Genomic DNA, 27,973 nt, shown 5'->3' with positions numbered 1-27,973 from the left:
TAAAATACAAAATAGATGTCAGTTAATCTGCCGCAAGCGACTAAAGGGAAATAACTACTTTGAAAGGTAAGGGATGTAAGTCTACACGTTTATTTTTCTTAACTCGCGGTACTTACCTCCCTTATCCTCTTCCGCTGTTAGTGCGCATGTGTAAGTTCGAAACGACAACGAAATCTTTGGATTAAATGAATCTGTACTGAATATTGCTTAACAATACTTTGTTACACTTTTTGAACGAGCTTATTTATTCAAATTGAAATTTTGAGCATTTCCTTTACCTTTAATATTAAATGGAACCGAAAGTAATCTGACCGAAAAACAAAGGCCGGGCGGATGTTGTTCCTTAGTTTCAATGGCAGCGTTTTTAGCGTCTGTGACAGCAGATTATACTGCTATGATTAGCGATAGTTTTTCCGAGACATTTTAAAGTGGACTTTGTATGATACATTTAGACTATTATATGTTAGTTTAATTCTTGAACAGGTATAAAAATAATTTCCATCGTTTCCTTTTGATCGTGACAAGTTTAAACACGCTCACTTGTTGCTGTTCAGTGTTTGCAATGATTTCTAGATTAAATCATCCCTTAGTAGTCGATCGATTTTAAGGATCAGTTAATGAAAATGAAATTATTATCGTTCTTTCCATTTCTTTAGAATGAAGCTGTGATTCCCATATGTTTGCAGCACAAATAATGCATGCATAATGTGAGAGTTAAACCTGTATTCTTAATTATTATCAGGTATTTTAAGACAGTCGGTTTTCAGGATCATTTAATGACAATGAAATGCAAACCGTTTTACCCATTTCTTCAGATGAAACTGGCACTCCCATATGCTTGAAGTACAAATAACATATGCACAGTGTGCCAGGATCAAATCTGTATTCCATCCATAATCAAATGTAAGAAAAGTGACTTTTTGTAAAAATTATTTCCAACTATTTAGAAATGACTCCTATAGATTTGACCTTAAGAGAATCAATGGTCTTTTATGTATTGGTAGGTCAAAGCCTCAAAATAAAATGGAATAGAAGGAATTTTGCCCGCCTCGGATGGACAATCAAAGTAGATATTAATATCACAGGGAAAGAATAGGTTCAAAATCAGTCATGGCTGATGACAACATTCCTGAAAAGGACACAAGCAACAATGCCTACAGAAATTCAGGTAGATATTAGTCATTTTTAATTTTTTATGCTTTGTTTTGTTTTCTCCTTCTCTCTTTTTTTTCTTTAATTCTCTCTCTCTCTCACACACACATTTTTTGAGTGGCTGTATTAACTAAATGCTTCCTTTTCTTTTTGCAATGCTACTTTTCCAATACAAAAGCAGAAAAACTATATGTATATATATATTTTTTAAAGATAAAACTAAAGAAAATCAGCATTTAAATTCTTGCTCTCATCCTACTTCTATTTTGCAAGCTGATAGATCTTTTTCCCCATTTATAAACATCTCAGAAATAATCAGACTTTTTGTACAAATTTACAAGAAGAGTTACTCTTTAAACTTTAGAATAAACTGTGTTCTGTTTTCTCTGTTAGCTGCACTGGACCAGAAGGCTGCCCAGCAGAGACGAATGGTTTCCAAACTGGACCGAGATGAGCTTGAAGATAAATATCTTCGACTCTCTGAAGAAAACCTTCTGCTTAAAAAACATGCGAGAAAGCAGGAAGATAAGATCAAAAGGTGAAATAATGCTATCCAATCTAAGAATGCATTTAACAAAACAGCTGATATGAAATAGAAATGTTTATTTCCTGTTTGGCCAGGTGATGCTGAAAGTATGGTTTTAATTTTTTTAATAATCTTAAGTCTCAAAGGCTCTGCTTTTAAAAGACCGTTTTTAAGGATCATAGATTGTAAATCACAGTGTGATTCTGCTTCTGGCAAATCTGGGATATAAAATGGTCAGCTTTATCCATATAGAAGTTGAACGGACAACTATTTGGCCATCATTTTATTGTAATCTCAAATAAGACTATTTGCCTATCACAGGGGACATTTCACAGTTAAAATGTCTCACTTAATTAAACCTATGTTAAAATGTTAGCTGTTATTAAATTTATTTTTATTTTATTAAATTTTAATCTATGTTAAAGGTTGAAAACAATAACCTTTTCTATCCCAGAATGGCTACCAAACTTCTGCGGCTGGTCAACGACAAAAAGAAACATGACCTTGAGATAGGTAAGTCCATGTTGCATTTACAGCCTCTGCCTCACTGTCTCTCTTCCACAATTAAAAAAAGAATTAAAGGTCAAATTTCTACCCTTTGGCAGGAAGGAATGGTTTGACTTGTGGTAAATAGGTAAGGATCCTTGTTCAGTCAGATGGAAACAGGGTAGCTAGCACTGTGTGATCCTTGTCAGGTCACTTCACCGTCCAAGTCCAACCATTCTTTCCCATCATAGGGTAGAAGTTTGGCCTTTAAGTTTTAGTGCCTTAGAAATATATATATCTACAGATATATGAAAGATGCAGAGAGAGCAAATTTCACAAAGCTGTCTGTTCATAGGAAAGGCTGGACGCGAAGTAGCTGCTGAAGAGCAGTTAATGGAGTTGAAAGGAAAAGTGCAAAACCTGGAGAAAATAAACAGCCATCTAAAGGAAAAGGTGGGTAACAGCTACCTAGGGAAAAAGCATCAGCTGAACTGAAAGATAATTTAAGAATAATGCAACACTTTTTTCATGATAGAATTATTAAACCTTTTAAATGCTTTATCCTTGAATTTTATTGAAAATAATCTATAGGCGAGTCATATAATGTTTTAATCTTCAGGACATATGAGTGATTTAACACCTTCTCAGCCTAGTCAATCTCTTCAGTCTGCTCATACCAGCCTCCTGCATGTGTCATGTATCAGATGGAATAAGTTAGGTCACTGCTATTTTTCTAGCCACAGTGTCTGGAATGCTTTGCCACCATCATGTCACATGCACCACCTCCTTTGATACTTTCAAATCTCGCCTTTGTGGCAACCTTTCAAGTAGCTGGTGGCATGTGATTCTATTTTTTGCATAGGCACATTTTTACCTATATGTTTGTGCTGTGTGTGTGTATATATATGTCAGAGATATTTTTTAATTTTACTGTTTATGTCAAGTAATATTCAGCTTGCTGCCAATAGTTAAATGCGCTGTAGAAATGCTTTTGTTGTTGTTGTTGTTGTTGTTGTTGTTGTTGTTGTTGTTGTTGTTGTAGCTATCTGAAAAACTAAAGTTTTTTCATGGTCCTGTGAGGTGAGAGTAAGGGATAATAAGACATAAAGCATGCTAAGGTCACAGCATGCAGAAAGGGTTAAGAGATGTGTCTTCTGTGAAGTGTATACCTACAGTGAGGTTGTGGATATTTAACAGGTGTGTACATTAAAGGCGTGGACATGAATAGCTATGCCTTTTGTGACATGCATATGTACAATAAAGACCTACCCGATTGGTCTGAGTTATAAGCAATTACTCATTGCCACATCTTACTGCATCTTATTTCTTCTTAGCATGAGCCATGTCTTGATAGGGTCCTACTATCCCTTTCTAGAATATTCTGAGCTCTTTGTAAAAGGATGATTATTCTATGTTACTTGTTCAACACTTGCAGCTCACCCTGTCTGCATCGTTCTGTCTCATTCACTTTACTTGCACACCATGTCACCTGTCTGTGAAAGTTTCCTACTTGGGAAAAAGATTTTTTTTAAAAATATGTGTAGCTTCTACTCTCCTACCCACACACACCGACCCTCCCAGCACACGCAACACACACAATATTCTGATCAGTCTAACAAATTCTCCTACGACCATCATGTAAGTTTGGGCATTTATAGCATGTGCTTGTTTAGTTCATTTGTTTGCTCATTCTTTATTCATTCATTTGCAGCTGGCACTGACAAAGCAACAAGCTCTAACGCTGGCTGCAGCCAAGAGAACTATGCCATACAACTATGTCCAGTCTCGCATCAGCACAGGCATCCCCAAACCTCCGACTGTACAAATCGATCCTAGGATCACTAAAAATCTCAGGGTGATTGGTCCATCTCAGGATGCACCAAAACGGTCAGCTTCTTCTACTGCCTGCTGTGTTCCATCATAATTAACCAGCTTTATCTACATAAATCCTCAAAAGATATTTATTTCCATATTTCCTATACTTTTTTTAGGTACTGCATTTTTCACTCTGTAACTAGTGTAAGTCTAATAAAATAGAAACAAAAAACTGCTTAAACATCTTACACCTTTTAATATGATAGATGTTAATATATATTTCACTTGAAGCGAGAATCGAGCTTCAAGTTGCAGCATGAACTGGAAGCAAGATCAGGAGTCTAGGTACACAACACAACAGCACACATAATCTTCAAGAACCATTTTAACATATATACATCAAAATCTCAACAACTTTGATTGAGCAAGTTTCTGGGCCCATATGTATTGTCAAAAACAAACCATGATGAACGTTCTGGCATCAGAATAGATTGACTTTGTTCACGTATCAGTACAGATTGTTGTGACTTTATTCATCTGTCAGTACAGACTGTTGTGACTGTTCATATATCAGTACAGATTGTTGCGACTGTTGTGAGTGTTATTCGTTCAGGTTCGCAACTCTGCAAGCAAGCCGTGCTGATCATGTTGTAATGGAGGAAGCTCACATGGAGAAGCGACAGCTGTAAGTATGACAACAGATTGAAGCCAAGTTTTTTTCCCTTTTTTATCATTTAAAGTCTGGAAAAGAACAGTAGAGAGCAAGGCAAAGGACATTGGAACCACATGGGCCCTACACTGGGTCCACTGGTGAGGTGTTGTTGCAGCCCTATGCTCCTCGAGGAGTAATAAGGAATAAACTAAACTATCATTTAAAGTGGAAACAATAAATAAAGATACACATACAAATATTCAGTTAACGCACCCCAACACCACAAACTGAGTGTGGCTCCCAAGTACTTAAAGCTGTTAACTTCTTTGGGCATAGTCCATTTTTGTCAATAAGTACTTTGTTGTCACCAATGACCATGACTCTTGTCAGTACTGGTCTCCATTCCATTTGCATTCAAACTACCAGTCTGCTGGTAAGGTCTTACATTTCTCTGTTGGTGCCAGCTATAATATCAATGCCATCTGCAAAGCACAGCTTGCATATCAGCCTTCCTCCAGTGGAAATGGAAGTGTGATGGTCGTGGAAGGTTTCTCACAAGATGTTTTCTGAAATAGGTGCATTTTTCATCAGCTATGCTTTTTCACAGAGTGCAAGCTTTCTAAGCTTCTTGTAGATCACAAGTTATAAACAAAGGTTGTGCTTGCAAGTCAGAAAACCTTACAGTATCAGTGCATAACTCAACACTTTTCTTGTCAAATGGGTCTGCCAAAAACCTGCTTACACTACTCCAGCATTGCACGACACTGTTTTTATTCAATGCCTGCATCATGAGTCTGTTTTATTTAAACACTGATAGCATATTCCTTAGAAGTGTGAGTATGTGCTTTACAAATTTTGCATTTATGAATTGTTTTTTTCACAAGAGAGCCCACAAACATTGCAGCTTTTTCGAGTCAGCTTAAAACTGTTTTAAACATGATTGTAAATAAATGATTGTTTTGCAACCTGAATTTTTAATCAGACGTGTTTCAGAATGTTAGCATCTATCAATTAAGTCCAAACTTACCATTTGATTTGCTTTTCCCTTTAAACAGATACTAAATATGGCAGCGTCATCTAAGTAAATGGCTGCAGTTTTTTAGATTAATTATTTTAAGTTTGTAATTACGCATTTTGTTGTTTAATATTTTTGAGGAGGGGAGTGGGGTTTTTTTTTCAGACTTAACACCATCGACCAGCTTCATGAGAAACTAAGCATGTATGAACTAGAGATTGAGAACCTAAAAGAGCAAGTAAGAATCTGGACTTTTTTTTGCATTTTATGTGAAAGTGCTGTTGGTCTGTCATATAACAAGTACTGTTACATATCACAAATATTCAAGAACCAGTCGTTTCTTGGCCAGAACAATTAAGGCACAGCATGTGAAAAAAGAGAGAGAGGTGAGAGAGTAAATGCTTTAGCAAATCACTCAAGAGAGAGGAAGAGAGAATGGGTACTTCGGGTATTAATCTCTTTCCACCCTTTCCTTGATCTAATTTGATCTCCTTTTAATCTCCAATCTCCCTGATCCAAAGGATCGGAGTGTTTTATGATGATAATAGATGACTGCAACTAGTCTCACCGTCCATCCTGATGTGAATTATCAGACGTCCACAATCAGCTGACCTTCCAAACGTATCTTGAGTAGGTTCTGTTTGAGATATCTTTCTGCTGAACTGCTCCTCCTGCACTGTTGGGCTTAGTCTTTAATCTCTGTGATGCAACATGCTTTGACTTGATACCGCTGTTTATTGTGTACTTCTCTCCTCCCAGTGTCTTTTCTTCTAGGGTCTTGTCATCAAGTCAAAGGTCAAAGAAGAAAGGAAATATTTATTGCAAATTCTCTTTCTTCAAGACTTATCAAGACAAATGACATGAGATCCTCCCAACTCACTGCTGTTTGGTTGGGTTCAGTGTTGGTTAAAAAAAAGAATTTGGTGTATTGCTTTTACCTTTATAGCTATTTGAGGGATGTTGCTCACCTGACCAGTAGAGCGCCCCACGTGCCAGACACATTCTAGGTCACTGTCATAAAGTTTCAAAGAAAAAGAATTAACAATAACTTTTTTTTGTGTGACAAACTAATGACATTGCTTTTTTAGATAAGTCCTTTTTTTTGGCTCAATTCTGCATGTGTTGTTTGCTCGCTACCTTTTGATTTGCAACAGAACCGCTTACGAGAGGCAGAGTTTGAGGAGGACATCATCAAAATCAAACAACAGATCACATCTGAGCAAAGGTAAGTGTTCAGGGATCTGTAGAGTTAGAATTGGCTCATTCAGCATGTGCCTAAAAAAATTTCATCGTTACATGCAAAAACTTGTAATAGTGATTTGTGGCTACTTTCCCTTGTAAACAGGAACTCATGTTTCAGCACATGCTGTTTTCTGTGATAACTGTACAAAATTTTTGGAGTATGTGTATGTGTGGTATTTTCAAAGAGTTTAAAACAGAAGTTTAAAGAAATGTGTTCTTTTTTCTTTTCTTTGCAAGTAAAAATTAGAGAATTATTTTCTTTACTTATTCACAGAGGTACTTTGAAAGATCATTTGCACAGGAAATAATCTTTCTCTGTGTACCCAAGCATTAAGTTCAGCATTGTAATATGCTCTCGGAATTGCAGGCAAAGTGTTCAGGAGAACATTGACATGATCAAACTACAGCGAGAAGTGAAAGAGAAATCAACACGGCTGATCGGCCTTCAGAATAAATACACAGCTATGGAGGAGGTAATATAGCATACTTTCTGTCACCTCACAATCAGCCCTAAGTTCAAATCAATACCATTTAACTGTTTAATCATTACAGCATTTATAATTATACCTGGCTTACACCCCGCGTCTTTGTGTAGTACTGATTCATCAAGTGTGTTAGTATTGAAATGTCTAATAGAAAGAAACAATCCTTTCCTGAGAAAAAAAACAAAGGAAAAAGAAAATATCCTAAAAGCTGATGTGACAATGTTTACCAGTCAAATTATTTGTCATTTAGTAGTTACTGTTTGTGACATGAATGGCTAATTCTTTGAATTAGGACACTCGAGCACTGCGGCAAAATCATGACCACATCTTAATGGAGATGGAGCGACTTAGCATGCAAGTGAAAGAAGAGCAGAACCGTGTCCTCACGCTGCAAAATGAACTGAGGAATGCTGCCACAGGCCAGAAGCGAACTTTGGAGCTCCAGGAGCAGGTGGTGGACCTACAGAGGGAAATTGACACGCTCAAAGAAGCCAATGAGAAATTTGTCAGCAGGTGCCGTGCTGCATCTCGTTTGCTTTGATTTTTATCTGCTTTGATATCTTCCTTGTTGTCTCATTCTATTGATCTTTTTTTTCTAATTGGTATTACCATCTCTGGTTTTATTACAAGATGGAAAGTTCTTTACTTTAAACTCAAAATCTTGCAGTGCTTTTGACCTTGAACGAGAACGTGAATGGCGACAACGTGAGAATAAACTCAAGGTACAGATTGCCCAGCTTGAAGCCACACTTAAGTCAGACCTGGGTGAAAAGGGCAGTATTATTGACAGATATGCTAATGAAAGAGGTCAGTGGTTGTTTTATTGAAAACTTCATAAAGCCAGATTCATTTGGTTGAGCTGCACTGACTAAAAACTGCATGTCAAGAAGTTAGTTAACCATGTGCAGCAAAATTTTGATTTAGTTTTCAGTCAGAATTTTCATTGCAGAAAAAGACTACAAATTTATGTCTGCTGTGCACTCAAAGTTGCAAAATCTTTTGGAAGATATTTTTTCACTTTCTCAAAATGGAATAAAAGGTTGATTGCAAATGCTTAGATTAGTTTGAGTCAAACTAGTTAAATTTTAGAGCTTTGAGGCTGGAGTTGAATAGAATTCGAACTTTTCTTAGTAAGTTTTATCAGAAACAAATTTAATGTCTCTTCACATCATCATATAAACTTAAACATTAATCAAGGAAGAATACTAATTCTTTGCTGCTACTAATAATTAACTTACAAGCCAATAAGAGAAGAGAACTAAGAGTATGTGTATAGCTTGGCAGTGGAGTGATCTGTCCATTTGAAAAACTGGACATTTTCCATGTCATTCAGATGCCCATGAGAAGCTTCAGCTGGAGTTCAGGGAACTTCAAATCACCTACTTCCAGATGAAAGAAAAGTGTGATGATATGGAGGAAAAACTCAAGTTCTTCACTAAGGTCATTCACACAGCAGCACGTTTATTTAAAAAATATTTGTGATACTTAATACATTTTATTTTCTACTATTTATTTTGTTCATCATGAGAAATAGCAACCTAACTGGAGAGATTACAATTTTACAGACCCAAGGATTCACTTTGTTTCAAAGATCCCAGATCAGTGACTGCTGGATAACATCAAAACCTCCACCACTGAAACCAAAAGAATTATTATTAGTGCCAAAGCTTTTATTTAATATTGCTAACAACACATGGAAATTTAAGAAATTACTAAAATTATCCAAAAACTGTTCACCAAGAAGTGCATGTGAATGGGCTAGATCTGGATGGACTTTTAGTTTAGAAAGATTTGGGGTTTTTTTGTTTGTTTTTTTTTTTTGTTTTTTTTTTTTGAGGTGTTCTTCATGAATCCTTCATTTTTAATTTTCTTGTCAAAATATCAGCTTTGTCTGACCCTACACTTCAGAGTCATTCTTCGAGCAGCTGAATATGTCACATCTTGTTTATTGTTCAGAAAAGTGCCATGCCTCTGCACTTGACCTTATCCAAATGTAAAACAAAAAAGAGATTACATCAGCAGTCTTGTTACCAACATTTGTATTCAGACATACTTTGAATTATAATACCGCAATGCTGTGCATGCTTCAGATATTGATGATTAGGAGTAACATACTTATGGGGCAGACTGCCTCTTCATGTCAAATCAGTCACACTAATTAAAAAAGGCAAGAAGTAACTTATTTTTTATGAGTAATTGCCTTTCCAAATAGTATTTTAGAAAAATCAAAAATAGGTACAGGTCTTATGTATGCATATAACTGGATTTTAATATAAATTGATGCTGCTCTTACATCTGCCCCTAAGGTTACTGCTAACTTACTCTAATATGTTTTGTATTGTATTGCAGGAGAGTGCCCTTGACCTGACGGAGCTGGAGGATGCCCTTGTGCTGGTGAAGCAGAAGAAGCAGAGGGCAGCACCAGACCCAGACTTCCTGCAGAAAGTTGATATGGAGATCAACAAAGGTCAGAATATTCACTCATCCTTGAACATGATACAGTGTGTGTGTGTGCATGCATACACATGTTTGTATACCTATGTATGCTAATGAGTGTACTAATACATCTAGACACTTTTCTGCTCATGTACTCTCTAAATGGCTGTGTCTATCAGAGGGCAAAAAGAATTGATGTAAAGATCTGTCCATGTGTTGCAGACCATAAGCGTCAGCTTTTAGAACTGCAGGCAGAGTATGCTGAAACAGTTCTGGAGCTAGAGAAGACGCGCAACATGCTTGTGGTGCAGCATAATATCAACAAAGACTATCAGAAAGAGGTTTGTTTATTACTGCAATAAACAGTCACTGCAAACAGTCCATTGGTTGTGAAAAAAAGAGAAAAAATAATAATAATAAAGGTGTGATTTATATAGCTCATGATCATGCTTACATAGGAGCATGCTCTCAGCACTTGAGACAAGTAGGAGACATGGACATGATGAAAGACAGAAGGACAAATAACTGTGCAAACAAGTAATAAAAGACAAACATAAAAGACACAAAGAGGAATCAGGAAATAAGGATGGAGAGTGTGAAATCTGCAGAGGAAGACAAGCAGGCAGACTAGGCAATAGATTATGATCACAACTATTGACAACTAATCAATAGATGAAATATGCATACTAGCACGTTCATTTTAGAATCGACATTCATGGTTTGTTTTTTTTTTTGTTTCTTGATCACTTTTAGATTGAAAGTAATTAAAGGAAATAACCTACTCATTTGTTGCGAAATAAAAATTAAAAGCAAGATTTTTTTGTGTGGTCATTTAGTTGGAGAGCAGCAACAAACAACTTGAAGACACAAAGAAGGAGTATGAGCTAAAGCTGGATGAGTATGCCCGCCTCCTGGATATCCGTGCAGCCAGAATTAAGGTGAAAGTTTTACATGTACTTTACAGCCCTTATAAAACTTGTATCTGTTTTAGTGAGAGTTGACTGCCGGTATTCATATTTTTGTAACTGACAATAATTGTTTTATGTTTGTTTATTATGTGAATTATTTATGCAACATAAACTACTGTATCCACTTCACGCAGAAAAAAAGCTTATATCCATTTTCAGCTTTTCTGTCAAAATATGACTAGCGGAATTAAATTAACTAGACACGTTAAAATATTACAACAACAAATTGTTTTTCTTCTTCCCATTAAAAATCAATGTACTAGACTGATTTTCCTGTGGACTTTCAGAAGCTGGAAGCACAGTTACGAGATGTAGCTTATGGAACTCGGCAATACCGGGTCCCCCCACCTGATGATGACGTGAGTCACATGTCTTTCAGCTGGTAGCAACACCAAACAGACTACTAGACCACAGAGTCTGCTCAAAGCTCTTGTAAAATTGTCTTTCAGCATTAAGCATAAAGAATAACAAGAATGTTTGTTATAGCATATGGGAAGTGTTCTATGACATTAATTTTTTTCTTAGGATAGATACTTTCTTAGTGGTGAAAACATCCTTCATAAGACATTTACAGCGTTACTAAAAATATCCAATGCAGGTAGAGTCTTCTGTAGATCTTGAGGAATCATTACAACTGGAGAGAGGCCAGAACCTGTTTGAAATCCACATTGAAAAGGTTTGTTGATTCCTCTTTTCACATATGTGACCCACATGTCTGTGTTGTAGCAAAGTGCTATTTAGTATATCTAAATGAAATATTGTTTATGGATTTATCTGATGACATTTGCAATCTACATTAATCATGATGTGGTCAAATTCTGTTTATTAATTATTCATGTGTTGTTGGTTGTGATTATGTTTCACAATTGTGACAATATAGTGATCAGAATAGTACCATAATTTTTCTCGTCAAATATGTTGGCAAGGATTAGAGATATTTCTTTCATTAATTTCACTCACTTATGTTGTTTAGGTCAGCCTTTCTGAGGATGCTGTTAGGCACATTGGGGATGAAGAGCCCAGCCTTTTCTGTACGTGGGACTTTTTTGAGTTTGAGTCCCAGTCCACACCTGTGCTGCGTGGTTCACGGTATTCACGTTTAAATTTCTAACTTTACCGTTCCCTACAACAGCTACTTTTGTGTAATGTAAGAACTGACTAAAATTATCCGAAGATAATTTCCTATCGTACAAGTCTAAGAAATAGTGGATGACAGTTAATAGCTTTAAACCAAAAAATAGCATAGCTTATCCGGATGGCTGCTTTATCTCAATGGGAAATAAAGAACTTGCTGGTGTTACATATTTATATACCCCCTCCCGCTACCTTTGTAGAACCTTCTGTATATATTTATAAGACTTCACTTGCACACTGTAACAGTCACTCTTATGCTTATACTGTCCAACATGTCCACAATGTGCTGACTCAGCCTCACAACTTTTGGACGTGGTGTCACCTGTCCATGACAGTTATTCACGCTGATTTGAGTAGTATAATACTGAATTCAGCCCAGTCTTTTGAGGAAGATTGGCAAACAGGCAAATCTTTAAATGGGCAGCATTACTTATAAGAAGGAACAAATTCTCTGTAGGCTTTGCCCCTGCAGTTACTAACAAATGTGACAACTTTGTGTGCAGACCGGTTTATGACTTCACCTCCCAGTACATCGTCAAAGTGGATGACTTTTTCTTGCACTACCTCCAGAAGGTGATGGTCTATCTATTTTTCATAACCTTATTGTGTTTAACATTATTAAACATGCCCATATATTTTGATAAACTTGTGTTTTTACTGGTAACATTATTAGACTTCCTTTAAAAAAAATGACATAACCTTCAGCTTGATCAAGTTAAACTACGATTTTCAGTAACATTAAATGGGAAAATGTATGCCAGACCAAACACCAAATAGTACAGATGAAACCATTGATTTCAGTTGTGTACTGCCTTATTTGCAGGGGTCCTGCACACTGGAACTGCACCAGTCCTTTGGACAAGACTATCGCACTGTGGCAGCTTGTCAGCTGGTATTCAAAGACATTTTTGACAAACCCCAGGGCCGCATCCATGGCATGGCTGTGCTAACAGGTAAGAAAACTAAAGTATTAAAAAAAAACATATACGTTCTTCTGCTGTTTCAAAAAATGGATTTGTGTAAGTAGAAATTTATTTTGTCGTATTACATCAGGTGTTGCAGATGGAGAAACAGGTGTTGGGTATGGTACTATTGAGTACTGGGTGCGCCTTCGTGTACCTATGGATCAAGCACTTCGATTGTACAAGGTTTGTTTATGTTTGAGAGTTTGCTTATCTACATTGAATGAATATTTGTGGTTCCTATGCAGCTAAATGCTCCAAATGCTGTTCCAAAGGTTTTTCTTTTGCCGACCTAGTAGACTTGATTTATGTTGGTCAAATAAAGGAAGAAACTTAGTCATTTTCTTCAGGAACTATTCCTCTTGATTACAAAGAAATAAAGATAAAGTTTTGTGATAAATTTAACTTTCTGTAATTTAACAAATACTGTGCTAAATTGTTTTTGAATTATTGTAGGTTTATATATGTAGGTGTTTGAAAACCACAAAGCATCCTACTATTTTAGAGTACTTGTCTGCACAATCAAACATCAGTTAATACTCTAATTCCCTTGGAGTAATAGTTTTGGGTAATCTAACTAGAGCAAGGTGGTCAGATTAAAAACACCTTCATTTTCTGAAATGTTTTGATCTATAGTGGTATATCAATTATCCAGTTTAATGACCTGCACCTGTCATCCAGATAATCAAAAATCGTGGATAATTAAAAATAATTCTAAAAATTTGAAAATGCTAGTATAGGTGCTGTATAGTGAAATTCTTACCTTACCAAGTTTTGTTGAACAAAAGTCATAGAGAAAACACTTTTGTGTTTTTGCATCGCTTCAATTTTATTGACGTGTGGAGTTTGCAAAGTGGATGTCACTGAAATTTGTATCTGCTTCCTGCTTAAGAAAGTCTAGCAATGTTTTGGCGCAATTTAGTTTTAATTTTGTTATGCATATTTCTGGTTTTGGGTTTGACCAGGAACGTACCAAAGCTCTTGGGTATCTGTCAGCTAACAAGGTACAAGCTGAAGAAGTATTGCAAGCTTTGGATGAAAAGGCTGCCAGGCGACCTCTAGACAACATTAATGAACTGCACATCAAGGTCATTTCCTGTGCTAAGCTGAAGTCACGGCGAGATGGTAAGACATAAAGAATACAGATCTTATCAAAGAAACATCATAAATTTTCTTCAAGTGGAGCAATTGAAAGCTTTCACATTTGTAAGAGTGATTAAGTTGGTGAAATGAGACAATTTAGAATTTCTTGTAATGAATACAGGTGAAATGCTTTTGCTTCTAAAATGTGTTAGAAATGAAGAGAGGAACCATTTAGACTTTTTTATTTTTAAGATGAAACATTTTGTTTATAGAAAATTCCCTATCAGTATATCTTACTGCTAGCAAAGATCATAACCAACATCAGAAAGAATGATTTATTTTTATGTGATGCTCTATACTTCTGCTATTCAAGGTCTTCAAAATAATTTGCTTTGCTATTTTGTGTTGTAAACTAAATCACTGAAGAAACAGCATCAGCTTCAGTATCAGTCATTTTAGAAGAGCATGTCCGTCTGAAAGGAAGTTTCATTTTATTATCAATCTGGCCTGGACTAATTATAGATGTGCTTCAAATGTTTTGGTAAGTTTGCCTCCAGGGTTTTTAGTTTTTTTGTCTTTTGCCAACAGATGTTCAGCCATCACCTTACTGTGTGTATCAGTTCTTTGACTACAGTGACCATGACACTGTGTGTGTTCGAAATTCTAACAATCCAGAATTTCATGACCACAAAACATTCCCTGTTCCTATGACACCAGAGCTAGACCAGTATCTACGTGTCACAGTGAGTTTACAGCTGCATTTGAATATAGGCCACTATGTGACAAAAAGCTTTACTTCTTACCATGAGAAGAAAAATAATCAAATATGTGTGTGTATGTGTGAGAGTGAGAGAGAGGAACTGTGTATCAGTCATAACTTTCTTTCCTAGGTTATAAAAGTATTTTAAGGTTTGTGACATCACTGTAATGACAGTTTTTTACTTGCAGCATCTTCAAATATACGTGTTTGATGACACAGATCCTGTAGAAACATCCTACATCGGTATAGTTGAAATACCTCTCATGTTACTTCGTACTCAGAAGCAGATCAAGGGTACATTTGAACTGAAGAGGCAAGATGGTACCATGGGTATTGGCACCATGGACCTGGAGATATACTGGCAACACGAATATATCATTCCTAAGAAACAGACATACACCCCACAGCAGGTACTGCTATAGTTAGACAGAACATCCCCTATCTAACGTGCTGGATTTAACAATGATTAAAAGATAGGATACTGCCGGATAAAAATGATATTTATATATATGTGTGCGTGTGCATGTGTATGTATATATCGATAAATATTGGGGGAGGGTGTGTGTGAATATATATTTGGATATATATTTATTCCTTAACACAGATTTTTATATAACTAGAGACAAGAAATACCTGTTTGCACAAATAAATAAAATAATATGTGAATGGTTTTTCTTTTTAAACTTTCCCAACCAACCCAATTATTAGGAGTTTAGGGACTACAACTGCTCTTTAACCAAATGGACAATTGGGTTAATGGTCCTGGCTGCTAGTTAGTCCAATGTACCCAGGTGCATCTGGTATCAAAGAAAAGAATTACAAGCAAATTTTCATTTTCTTCATTTGCTGCGCTATACTTTTATGCTTGGTTGCTGCCTTTGCAGATTGACCAAACGCCTGATGATTTACCAGTCAAGATTGCAGCTTATACTCCAAAGCCATCACGGAAAGCTGCTATTCGCATGGCTGCACCCAGTGCCACTTCCACTCCTATGCAAAATGACATGCTAGCCGAGGTTGAAAGCCAGATCATTCAAACTAAAGGAGTCAGTGCCCCTTCTGCCACCCGCCATCCAGTCTCAGTAATTCCTTTTAGCTTTGTCTTTGATTTCTTTCTTCTCAATGTTCCTGTTGTCCGTGGTTTCTTACTTCTCAGTGTTTCTGTTGTTTGTTTTTTGTCCTTGGTTTCTTCTCTATGTTCCTGGTTTTTAAAAAAATATCTCTTACCCCCTCTATGTTCATCTGTTCATGCTGAAATCATCTAGGGATGCAGAGAGATGCATAATCAGTAGAAAATATGTTCTATTAATTTTTTTCAGAATATTTTGCATTCTGAATTGTGGGTCACTGGGACACACTTTCAAGTATAACTGTAATCTTTAAAGTCCTGCAGCATGAGACTTTAAAATATACAAGTTTGGCATGCAGTTTTGGTGCTGTTGATTCCCCAGATATATTGCTGCATTGTTTATTTCTAGCCCAAGCCAACAGCAAGAAGGAAAGTCAAGATGAGTGACAATCACTCCAGTGAGATGCTGGTGCAAGACACTGTGTCACAGGTCGTTTCCGGATTCATGCCCCGCACATCTGAGTCGGTGTCATCTATGGCTGGTCAGTCACTGAAGTGTACATACAAGTGTAATTTCTGCATAAGAAAATGCCTGTAACTAATTACTTTACAGGTTTCTTGATGCCTAACTGGCATCTGGAAATTTATGTGGAGTATTTTTTTATTTGTGCTGGAGAGTTAATCTTTTGCCCTTCATTGATGTAAAAAGCATGCATCAAGCAGAAAGCTGGAGAGAAAGAGACAGAGTTGAAATAATTACCAAGACTAAACCAATTCAAAAACAGAACAAGTTTGGAACAAAAAACTACTTTTTAATTCAGTCATGACAATGCATTTAAGAAGCTTTTTGACATAAAAAAATTATTTAAAAAAATAATAAAAGATAACTATAATAGTAAATTGATCATGAATCCAAATAATTTTTGCACTAAACATTGTAACTGAAGACATCCTCGTGTACAGCCTTGGTTATTAGCTGATTATTGCTCCTAGATGAAAAACGCTATTGTCCTTTTCAAATAATGTAGCTTACTGTAAACAGTGCGGCACACTGTAGCTTGCTGAAGCCTCATCGGGCTGAGAACTAGACATAGAATGTATATATACTTGTTACTTCAGTTTTGCCTATTGCTTCTCTTTAGCAAAAAATAGATTTCAAACGCTGTACCCATTGACAATTGATTCTGACTTTTCATGCATCAATTCCTTCCTAACCCTAGTTCTTTATCAAGTTAAAAACAAAAATTTCAAACTTCAGGTGAGAGCTACCACTATCTATAAAGATTTGCCGTTCTGAAAGTGGTGTTTCAGAACATTGTGATTGTATTTAAGAAAAAAAATTGTGGAAAGTGTTAAACCATTAACAAAAGAAATATCAAAGCAGTATTAATCAACAAGCACTTGACAGCAGTGGCAGCTGCAGTAATGATAGGAATAAATCATTTAGGAAAACTGTGGTGTAATCTGACCTCATTCATGATTTACTTGGTGCTGCAAACAATATTTTGCATGGATTTATGTGACTGAATGTACCACAGAGATGAGCACTATTGGACCTGATAGAGAAGATGAAGAGGACAATCATGCACCACAATCTGTTGATGCTCTGGGTCAGTAGCACATTTGTATTTAGTAGAGAGGTGTGTGTGTGTTTGTGTGTGTTTAGGGAGAAGTGTACATGAGAAGTCATGCATAATTATAAAACTTTTTATGGAAGCAGTTTTTTAATGTTTTCACTATCATCAGTTCACATTCTGCGTTTCTGAACTCTTTCTAAAATAGATCAATTTAGCAAGTGTATAATACACATTACACATACACTTCATCATACCTTTTTCTTGGTCTTTTAATTATACTTATTATCAAGCTGAATAATAGTGCAGCATTACAATCCATTTAAAGATGTAGCACTAACGTTCTAGTGGGGTACAGTTATTATTTTATATATATAATGTAAAATATTTTGTTTAACTAGGTAAAGCTTACTTTCCCCAAATCTGGGTGATTACCTCCCTTCCATCCTCAAGACACACGTGCAGACATTAAAATGCACACAGATACACTTCATTAACATCTCAAAACATACACCAACAGACATTACCATGCACACAGAGGTCACAATCATTCACCGTTGTCCACAGATACACTTCATTAACTTGTTTCAACTATTACATTGGCTGAAACCTTAAGATAAACATATCCACATATCCATGTACAATTTTGAGATCTGCTTTGTTGATCTTCAGTGTTTGTATGATTGTATCTCAAGAATGGAAGCAGGGCATTCCCACATTTTGAGAAATACATTAGTTGCATTGAGATTTACCCAGACATTAGAAAAGAAATTGTGCCCACTATATCTTTTAGTGTAACATATTTCCTACTCTTTTCATAACCTTTGTTAATTAATAATTGATTCATGTTTATAAACTTTATCTTTTGGAATTGAACTTTTTTAAATGGACGTTGTGTCATTATGATGCTTGAAAAATGGAATTATCATTTAGTTTTCTTTCTTCACACATCATCCCCACTCTTGTATAACGTTATGCTTGATCATAATGAGTAGGGATGCAGTTCATGCAAACATATAATTTGCTAGTGAAGTGTCATGTTAATTTAAAATCCTTAGTTTGAGGGAATAATATATTATGACAGTGTCAAAGACATATCTGGACCACTTTTGATATCCACTCATATAAGCTGCTTACATCCACCTCAGATATATAGCAAGCATCCTCACTCACACACATATGCATGCATAATGAGCTGAACTATAACATGCGAAAAAGGAAGTCATGTAGATGACCAGACATTGTATTCCTCACACCTGCAGCTCCTAAAGAGCCTCTGCTGCAAGAACAATACTCCACAGAGGAGGAGGAGCTAGTTGCTCGCCCCTCCCCTCTGCGATCCTCTCTCAATATTGAGTCTGGGTCAGCCTCAGAGGAAGGTACCATTCTACTGTTTGTTGAAACCATTTTTTTTATTATTATCTTCTGTTGAGTACTATCAATTGTTGGGGAGTTGGGCTTGGGATTAGTGCTTTTCCAATACTTCACATTCAGTTTATTTTGGATTTAGGCACAGATATTTTGCACTTGCATTTTAGTCTTGCAGCTTTCTTGCACTGCTAACCTTTAGAAAGTCTGCAATCCAGTCTCTTATTTTTTTTTATTTACTGAACGTTGATATTTTTGCACAAATGCTGCTCATTTGCATTTTGATACTTAATTGCTAATGATGCTGAATATCTACTTGCACAAGTATTTTAAATGAAATTGTGCATAAACTTTAGAGTGCAAGTGTAGCACGATACAATAAAATGAAGGGAAATATATAGAACATGTCTCATTCATTTTATAAGCTCTATAAGCAAAATAATTTTAAATTGTGAAGAAACTCAAACTATTGTTTAATGTGAATCTGTTCAGTGCTTGTAAATGTCATGCTTGTAATTGATCTAAAGGTTGAAAAAGTAAGCTTTGCTGATGATCCAGATTATTCCGTACGTTTCTTTAACAAAAATGTCGTCGAAAAAGCTAAAATGTCTTTATCATTCGTGTTGCTCAAAAAAATTAATACCTATACAGGGCTTCTGCTAAGGCTAAATTCTTTGGAGTCCCAGGGACCCCTTCTTCAGATTTTTAAGGGGTCCCTGTTCTTCGCCCAAATTTGAAGGGGACCCCATTGACGAAAATTGAAGGGGTCCTCCGAACTTTTAATGCGTACTGTACGCATTTTTTTGCGTAAGCAGAAGCCCTGCCTATATAGTTGTTGGTGCCTTTTGGAATTAGTAAAGTTTTTTGGTTGCTGAAAAGGAAATGAATTTGTTCTCAACAGTCCTTAATTGTTGGTAGCTAGTTTCACAAAGGATTCTCAGTAAGTTTATTTCAGCCAGTGTTATTTAAAGTGTAGGAAAAATAAATCTATCTGGCAATTCATGTTGTGTTGAGAAACTGCAACCAACCAACATCCCAGAATAGGGAATGACGGTTGGTAAGGGGACACTCGCAGCAAAGTAACTAAGGAAAGAGGGATAATCACATTTTTTAACTTTGTCATGTCATCCATTTCTCATGTAGATCTTGGTTCTTATCAAATATAAGATTCTCCTTTCCCCCTATCTTGAATAGAAAAGAAATTTTGGGCACACAAAGTTTTTTTAACAGCATATAAAAATTATGGTTCACTCTATATTTTCTTCTAATGCCTTGTCTATGACTTTCTGGAGACAAACCTTACTGCATACCAGTAGCATTTATAGTTTAGGTTGATGCTTTCCTGATGTGGGGGCACATACCAGTCTTTCTTATAGACAGGAAAGTATATCAACTGTTCCTTTATCCTGTACTGCTCATGTACCATGCAGCCTTTCTTACAGAGAGGGAAGTATGTTAATAATGCTTGTATCTTGTTATGGCCATGGAAGTGCTTACCTGCTTCTTTCATTGTTGTTGGTTCTTATGGCAAACATTTCCATTCATGCGTGTGTGTGTTGGTTTTTGAAGTTGGAATCTTCCAATCACAGAATCCCATTCACAAGGTTACCTGCACTTGCTGGACTTAGTTCTTTATTTTACTGTTGTTTCAGACATGCACTCCAAGCACTTTACTGCATGTCACAAGACATTTCATTTCTTGAGTGTTTATCTGAAGCTAATTTTTAATACCGATATTGTTTCATTACACAATTTTAGGGGAGACATATACAAAAATACCAAAGCCCAAAGCAAGAACTTGTATTAATGCAAAAGATGGTATGAAATTTTGCATGACAATATTGTCTGGATTATGGTATTATAATTATAGCTTAGTATCCAGCATGCTATGGATGAATATTGTTTGTAGTTTGTACCTCAGTGTATAAACTTTGTAAAATAAAAGTATCATTTACATTTTAGCTTACATAAAGGGTATGTCGTAAGAAACTTTCTAGAAAAGAGTCGGTTGAGTCTGATGGGGTTAATGATTTTGGGAGTTTTCTGGTTGATAGTTGTCATGCTGTTTTTTGGAATTACAATTGTAATGCCAATAATTTTAACAATTAACATCTTTTCTTTTAAATATGACATTAATTTTGTGGTGTTGTTCATGAATGACTCTATGCTAAGTATGAAATCAGTAGAACTAGAAGCATGTTTTGTTACATATGATCTAAACTTCTAAAGTGTATTCAGGTTCTCATGTGTTTCATCATGTGTCACATTTTAAAAATATGTTTAAAGGATGAATTGCTTGTAAACAATTAAATTATTTTAACTTTTGTAGCAATATTATTCTACAGATGCTTGGAAAACCAACCCAAAACCAATCACCAATATTCAGCTATTTTTCTTTTTGTTTAATATCTGTATCTATTACTTTCACATTTTCTTTCCAACATGCAGAATCAGAGAGGTACTTTATTATAAAGATGGCATGACAGATTTAGTTTTACTAGATTATTTGATGGTATGAAAACTAAAAGTTCAAAACTTTGATTCACAGACATTTTTGTCAAGGAAGAGCTTAATACTGTAGACCTTCTAGCATTCTGATGTAATTTCTTGCAAATATTTTGTAGTTCAATACACCTTTCAGGAATCTGGCAGTACAGACGTCTGGCAATGAATAGATTAATAGCTGGACATAACAAAAGCAACCAACAAGATAATAGATCTCTGTAGGAGAACTACGACAGTTCCTCTTAGTCACCTTAGAAGCCATCAACAAAGACATCTTAGTGGTAGCCTCACAACAAATGAGACACAATACTAAACATTTGTTTCATCATCAGGAATATTTTATATGCATTTTCATGAAAAGTATACTGCATTTCCTGTGAGCATATATATTTCAAATAACATTTAAGTGGCACAACCTGTTTAGATTTTGAGTGAACCTTCTTATATGTCTGCAACTTTTTGTATATCTCTTTGGTTAGTATAAACATAAATTGATAACGAATATTTTTTACTTGATAATCTGATTTTCCTGGAAGTAAACATGTTACATTTTATCAGCATTAATGTCTTCTTCTAGTGCCTGGACTAACTCATAGCAGTGGTGTTCTCTGCTTAAATTATTATTTTGCACTGCTTCACTGCATGTGGGTTATATTAAAATCTCTCTTGTTTAATGTCATATAACTGTATGACTGGGTTGTATAGTTTGATGTCTAATTCATACATGGTAGATAAAAGTTACAAGTCTTAATTCTTTTAAGCAAATATGCTGCCAGTTCTTTCTCTGAAATTTCTATTAAATACAGCTCACATTTAAATTGTACTAACACTGATTGCACAAGAGATTCTGAGATCCTTGTTTGCACTTTTAAATTGAATATACTACTGCATATTTGAAAATCTGTAAAACCTAGTTGCCTATGAGAGGACATTCCATGCTTTCATTGTTCTTTGTTCAAGACCATCAGTAATAATTTTTGAAAAGCAGCATAAGAAATGTTGAAATGTGACAGTTTGTTTATTACATTTGTTTACAGTTGTCATTGCTTAAAATTCTGTTCTTAAAATCATCTACAGTATTGTTAAAGTATATTTTCACACAACTCTTTGTGTTTAGAAAACTTTAAATATTATTGAATTATTTAATTATGATTGCAGAGACAGTTAAGTCATTGCATGGGATATAAGTATTGTTTTGAACAATTCTGCTAGACTAAGAGTATTATGCATTTCACTTATCATTGAATTAAAGATCATGCACATCAGTTTTTTTTTCCTCTTCTATTGCAGAAAAATCTGGAGCCAAACAGGAGAAACAGGTGACAGTTATATTTCTGGAATAGTTTTTTATCTGGAAGTTCTTTGAATAAAATAATGTGCAATATTTTTGGAAAGAGGAGCATTTAATGAAACATAGCTTTTCCAACACCATTGCCTTTGAGTTGATATATTTGCCAGCATAAAGAGCATAACATATTCATTGCAGGTACCACAAGCTGAGCCACCCAGGCAGCAGATGGAAGATGATGAAGGTGAGGAGTTAACATATTGAAGCATTCATACATGCAAACATGTGCATTTGAGAGGTGCATAGTGTGTGTGGGAGGAGGGTGTTTGAATGCATGCACACATTTAGCTTCTGGTAAGTGCATGGACACATAAGACAATGTAGTTATGTGAGTGTACATGTCAGACAATGTAATTATATGTGTGAAAATATAGCTACATGAGTGTACATGTTAGACAATAGCTATGTGAGCATATATATGTGTCCGTTTAGTTATATGGATATATGTGAGAATGTAGTTATGTGCGTCTATGTGTGAGACAATGTGGAGAAATAATGTTTTTAGTATAAATGTTGGTGTGTCTGTGTGTCCATGTGTGTTCTGACATTGCTCTTATGAATCTTAAGATCATTGTTTGCTTCACAGGACATTTTATCTTTCTTTTGGTAAAAATATAGATTTTTGTGAACTCTGGAAAGCCTACGGCTAAGATACCACATAAATATATACTTTCTTATGATGATTATGATGATTGTGACAAGATACTGTTTACAGGGGTAAAAACTTCATGAATGCATGCAAACATACTACATATTATTTTATTTAAAATTTATATAAATATATAATGTATATGCTGACGTGACCAGGCTGAGTTAGTGGTGACATCAGACAAGACAGATTTGAATTAGAAATGCGTCACATCGGCATGTTTTAATGAACAAATACTCCACACATACTGTACCCGATTCTTAATAATATATATATATAATGCGATAATATATTTGTGAACAGAATCTATTGTGGAAGAAATTTCAGAGGAAGCTATGGAGGAGATCCCTGAAAATGGCGACAGTACACTTCTTGCAGAGAAGGCTGAAGACATTGTTCCAGATGAGTCTGAAGAATCAGAGCCAAATCACATTGAATCAGATAGTGAAGGGGTCATTACTGTTGCTACACCAACAAGGAAAAAAGACAGAATGCCAAAAGCAGTAAGATTTTCTGTGAAAAGTAGACTTTACTTTTTATGAGAGTACAGCACAGGCAGGCTGTTCATCGTAGTTGAAATCGCTCTGTTACTTGTCATTTGTGTTCAGCACAGTTTGGGAATTGTGTATGGTTATTATGTGAGCAAATATCTTCATATATTACAGTCCTCCTTAATATGTGTGTGAAAGGGGTTAGGTAAGATTGTGTTTGCATCCACACATGCTTATACATCTGTTCTGTGAGAAAAGAGCCTCTCAGAGTTTTTATTATGATGAAAAATGACAGCATACATTTTGGAGATGTGGATTAAATAGTACTGCTTTAACATTTATCACTAAAATGTTTCTTTTTTAGAGTGACACAGTGACAGTGGTGGTTTCTCATCTGAGTCTGGAAGAGGATTCACCCCCCATGGTGAACCCCAACATCAAACAGCTATTTGTGGCGTACAGCTTTGTGGGGCTTCCACCACAGGACACAGAGACACCATTTTCCCTGCCTAAACCTCGCCCACAAAGCCAAATAGCTTTCAACTTCAGCAGAAGTAAGTGTTTTACAGAATTAAAAAGTGCTAATAAGCAATATTGATAGTCAGGCTCTGTAGACTTTATTTTTTGAGTTTTCATCATTGACGCAGAATTTCTGAAATTTAAGGCTGGATTTAAAAGTTTTGAATGTAGACATAGTTCTAAGAGAAAGAGGTAGAGTATTGCAAACAGTTCAGCCTGAGAAAGAGCTTCTGCCGAATTTCTGCTGTCTGATGCATGGCATAGGGCAGCACAAGCACAAGCAGCACTATTTTGAGCTTTTTAAAAGTCCAGTAGGGAGATCAATGCTGGATCAAAGATGGACTTACAGACCTCATTGATGTGAGATTCAAGAGATAATGATGCAGTGATGATAACATCAAGATTCCAGATGATCTGGGAAAGAGATATTCACCCCAGAGAAAGCAATAGTAGTACAAGATCGCACACATTTCAACAGCACTATGATGTATTGATTGCTACAAAAAGTGTTAGCAAATAAATAACTTCTCTTGCACTCAGCAGTAGTTTTATTTATTTGTACTTTTTATGATATCAAAGTCTATATTATAACACATTGTTTAGTAAAATAACTGTAGCACTTGCTAGAGTAATTGACCAGTTGGCTGGATTGTTCATTTGAAGAAAATCTGTGTAAAGGATATGCTAAGCTGAATGTGCTTCTCTTTATCACATTAAATTAACTGCAGCAGCTAGTTTGTAGAAGCTGCATAGGGTTGGTAACTATCATATTGCACATCTTACTATTTCATGATTATCAGCATAATGCTTACTCAGTACATTATCAAGTTTTATATTCTTTATGCACACTTTATACACATATAAAGAGTTTGTAGCATGTCATATAAAATATCTGTGACAGCAATAGCTGTTGATATGAAGCGCCATTTGGAGCGACGACAACACCTTGCTCTCATGTTGTTACCTGATCATGAAGATCAGGGGAGGTAAGACTCATCTCATGAAAATTGCAAAAATGAATCACAGAGACAAGAGTACTACCACTATAAAATGAGAATCACAAAATAAATTATGAAATGGATGCACATATGCTAGTTTACAGAAATCTGTAAAGGCCTTGGCAAAACCATAAAATGTTTAGTTTTTAGGGCAGGTAGAACTCAGTGCTGCATTAGATCAAACTGTGCCTGTTATTGTTCAATATGCTTTTATGGGTAAGCACTGTCATCCTCAAAGGATAGTCAGGAATATAAAATGTTTGCACTATAATAATAATAAATGCTTAAGAACAAGAACGAAACATGGACAGCATACAAGGGACAGGACAACAAATAACATGAGCTATTAAAAGAATAAAAAAACGTACTAAACATCATGACACCATTCTCATCTGGTGTGAATCATATTGTGTTGAAAGTTTTCATTTCAATGCAATTGTTTATTGTTTTGCAGTCATCCCAGATTCTTGTAGTCTTATGAAAACCTTTTTGAATTGTGCATTTTTGTAGAATCAGGTTTACTGTGGTGAGTGAGCCACCAGAGGATGAGCAAGATGCTGACTGTGAGGACGTGGGTGTGGCATATGTCAGCGTGCGCGACATCCTGAAGAATAAGGCAGACCTCAAAGATGCGGATATCGATAGTAAGAGCTGTGTTCTTTCTCTAGTTTTAATTAGCTTATTTGTTATTTGACCTGTCTCAGTAATGTATAACTGTTCAAATTGTGCTGCATACAGCATGATTTATGTGTAATTGATTCTAGAAGATACAAACTGAGGAGAAAATTGATTTTCCTCAATGGAATGTGAATCAGAACAGATTATTTTTCATGCCTTTTTTTAGGGGGTGACAAAAAAATATCCTTCTTCTAATTTAAATTGATAGCTATTTGAATATTTATACTTCTTTTGCAGTTTTTGACGTCGGCAACCCCAAAAGAGTGATAGGCCAAATGAATGTGACAGTAGAGTGTTTAGCAGCACTGCAGGCAGTAGACTTGGAGATGCAAGTTGATGGCACATACTGAGTTATAAATGCTATACTTCATTCTCATCCAGTTTAAAGATCTGAAATTCACCAACCAAAGAATTTCATGCGCAAAGATTTTGTAAATAAATGTGCTTATTGGATCATGCTACATGATTGTTATCATTGCAGAAGAACATCATTTTTTGATAAAATTAATACAAGGAGTTGTTTTAAGTAGAAATATAGGCACACCTTTTTAACAGATTTAAAGAGCAATTTCACAGCAGTAAACTTTTAAGGGAAGATGAAGCAAGTAATGAAATTTTTTTTAAGATCATGCAGGCCATGAACAGATACTGACCAGCAGTTGCATAATGAATGGAAAGTCATCATCGGTGATTAGAAAGGTTTTGTTACAAATCGGAAACTGTGATGTCACTTTTAACTGACATATATAATGTCGAGTGATGATATTTATCTGAATGCATGTTAATGCAAGTGCAAGACTGTATGGTTTGTTCACGTGAATATTTTAACTGGTTCTGCAGAAAACTGATGAATGAGATTCAAGTTTTCTTTTGTTTATAGTAAAAACAAATTATTTTACAGAGTCATGACTTTTCCTTTTGTGGTTTGGGGACTTTTATCATCTACATGTTTCTCGGCCACTATTTAGTGTACTTTTATGGGAGTGAGGAGTTGCTAACACTACAAATCTTTTTGTTCCACTACTTCAGCTTGTCATACGATACCTGTCTAAGCTGTTATTTTGACAACTTTTCTTAAAAGCAAAGGCTGTGATACTTTTACAGTTAGTCTGCCAGTTCGTTTGGAATTTGGAAGGTTTTGCTTTTGTTTCTATTGGGTGTGTGGTTTTTTTTGGGGGGAAAGGGGGGGAGATTCTGTTACTATCAGTCAGATGATTCCCTAAAAATACCAACAATATTTAGAGTTTTAGTTATAGATACTTTAAGTAGTGTATTTTTTAGTTAGCTCTTTAGTATTGGTATTCTGATAGGTGAAATAGTCAGCCATATTTTGGTACAATACTTTATATATATATTTCATTTCTTTTCTTTAATCTAATAAATAACCTTAAAAAAAACCTTATGCATTGTTTCTTTACTACAAAAAGGATGAAATGTCTAAATAAATTATTCTAGCAAATCTTCCTGAAAAGGCAGTACGCAATCTTGCTCCCAGTACCTACTAAATTTGTGCCTGCATGCACACTTGTAGCATTAAAACAGAACTTTCACTGTCCAGAGGGAAAGAATGGATTTGATCCAGCAAAAGGAGGTGAGGGTACTTGTCACCCAGATGGGAGAAATTAACAAAGAATAACTGCTAGGGTAGCCAGCACTGTATGCAGTTCTCACCTCGTACCATCGTCAAATCATTCTTCCCCACCACAAGCTAAACATTCAACCTTTAAGAGAACAGTAAAGCTCGTTAATAAACTGCCCACGTCTGGACGTGGAGTGGCACCTGTTTACTTAGGGCTGGGCTGGAATAGCTAACTTTGAGAATGCCTCATTGTCTTAGGAAATATACACTTAAGTAGAACCTTCACATTTGTGAACATGCTTGGACCTAATGCCATGTTTTTTGGTGTAGAACAGGCTGATCTTGGTAGTCATTTCATCTTTGTGTAAAGAAAAAGATGATTTCAAATACATAATTTTTATACACCTTTTTAAACCTGACATTTGTAGGCATTCAGTGTTAAGTACCCATGAATTTTGTACACCAAAAAAAAAAAAAAA

The 27,973-nt window shown here is 35.6% G+C and overlaps 1 protein-coding gene across 7 annotated transcripts; it reads left to right on the top strand.

Moving 5' to 3' along the window:
- Positions 1–188: 188 nt before the first annotated feature.
- LOC112576611 (protein fantom-like) lies at positions 189–27,973 on the top strand. 7 transcript variants are annotated; one of them, XM_025259195.1, is made up of 38 exons: positions 189–483; positions 816–903; positions 1,005–1,168; positions 1,546–1,690; positions 2,133–2,191; positions 2,520–2,617; positions 3,876–4,051; positions 4,593–4,664; positions 5,812–5,884; positions 6,801–6,871; positions 7,256–7,361; positions 7,666–7,886; positions 8,041–8,180; positions 8,707–8,813; positions 9,723–9,840; positions 10,032–10,150; positions 10,646–10,747; positions 11,065–11,136; positions 11,376–11,453; positions 11,751–11,866; positions 12,415–12,484; positions 12,735–12,864; positions 12,965–13,059; positions 13,839–13,998; positions 14,545–14,699; positions 14,905–15,126; positions 15,601–15,798; positions 16,195–16,327; positions 17,324–17,395; positions 18,622–18,738; positions 20,486–20,545; positions 22,523–22,551; positions 22,719–22,764; positions 23,533–23,732; positions 24,085–24,274; positions 25,141–25,225; positions 25,748–25,881; positions 26,153–27,973. In XM_025259195.1, the coding sequence occupies exons 3-38, from the start codon at positions 1,111–1,113 to the stop codon at positions 26,263–26,265; spliced, it is 4,140 nt and encodes a 1,379-aa protein (XP_025114980.1). In that variant the 5' UTR covers positions 189–483; positions 816–903; positions 1,005–1,110; the 3' UTR covers positions 26,266–27,973. The 7 variants fall into 7 exon arrangements, with proteins under 7 accessions (XP_025114980.1, XP_025114982.1, XP_025114979.1 ...); XM_025259197.1 differs by lacking the exon at positions 816–903 and having other exon boundaries at positions 15,601–15,762; XM_025259194.1 differs by lacking the exon at positions 816–903.

Source organism: Pomacea canaliculata, linkage group LG12, assembly GCF_003073045.1.
Source record: "Pomacea canaliculata isolate SZHN2017 linkage group LG12, ASM307304v1, whole genome shotgun sequence".
Taxonomy (NCBI): domain Eukaryota; kingdom Metazoa; phylum Mollusca; class Gastropoda; order Architaenioglossa; family Ampullariidae; genus Pomacea; species Pomacea canaliculata.
This window is presented reverse-complemented; position numbering and strand designations above follow the sequence as displayed.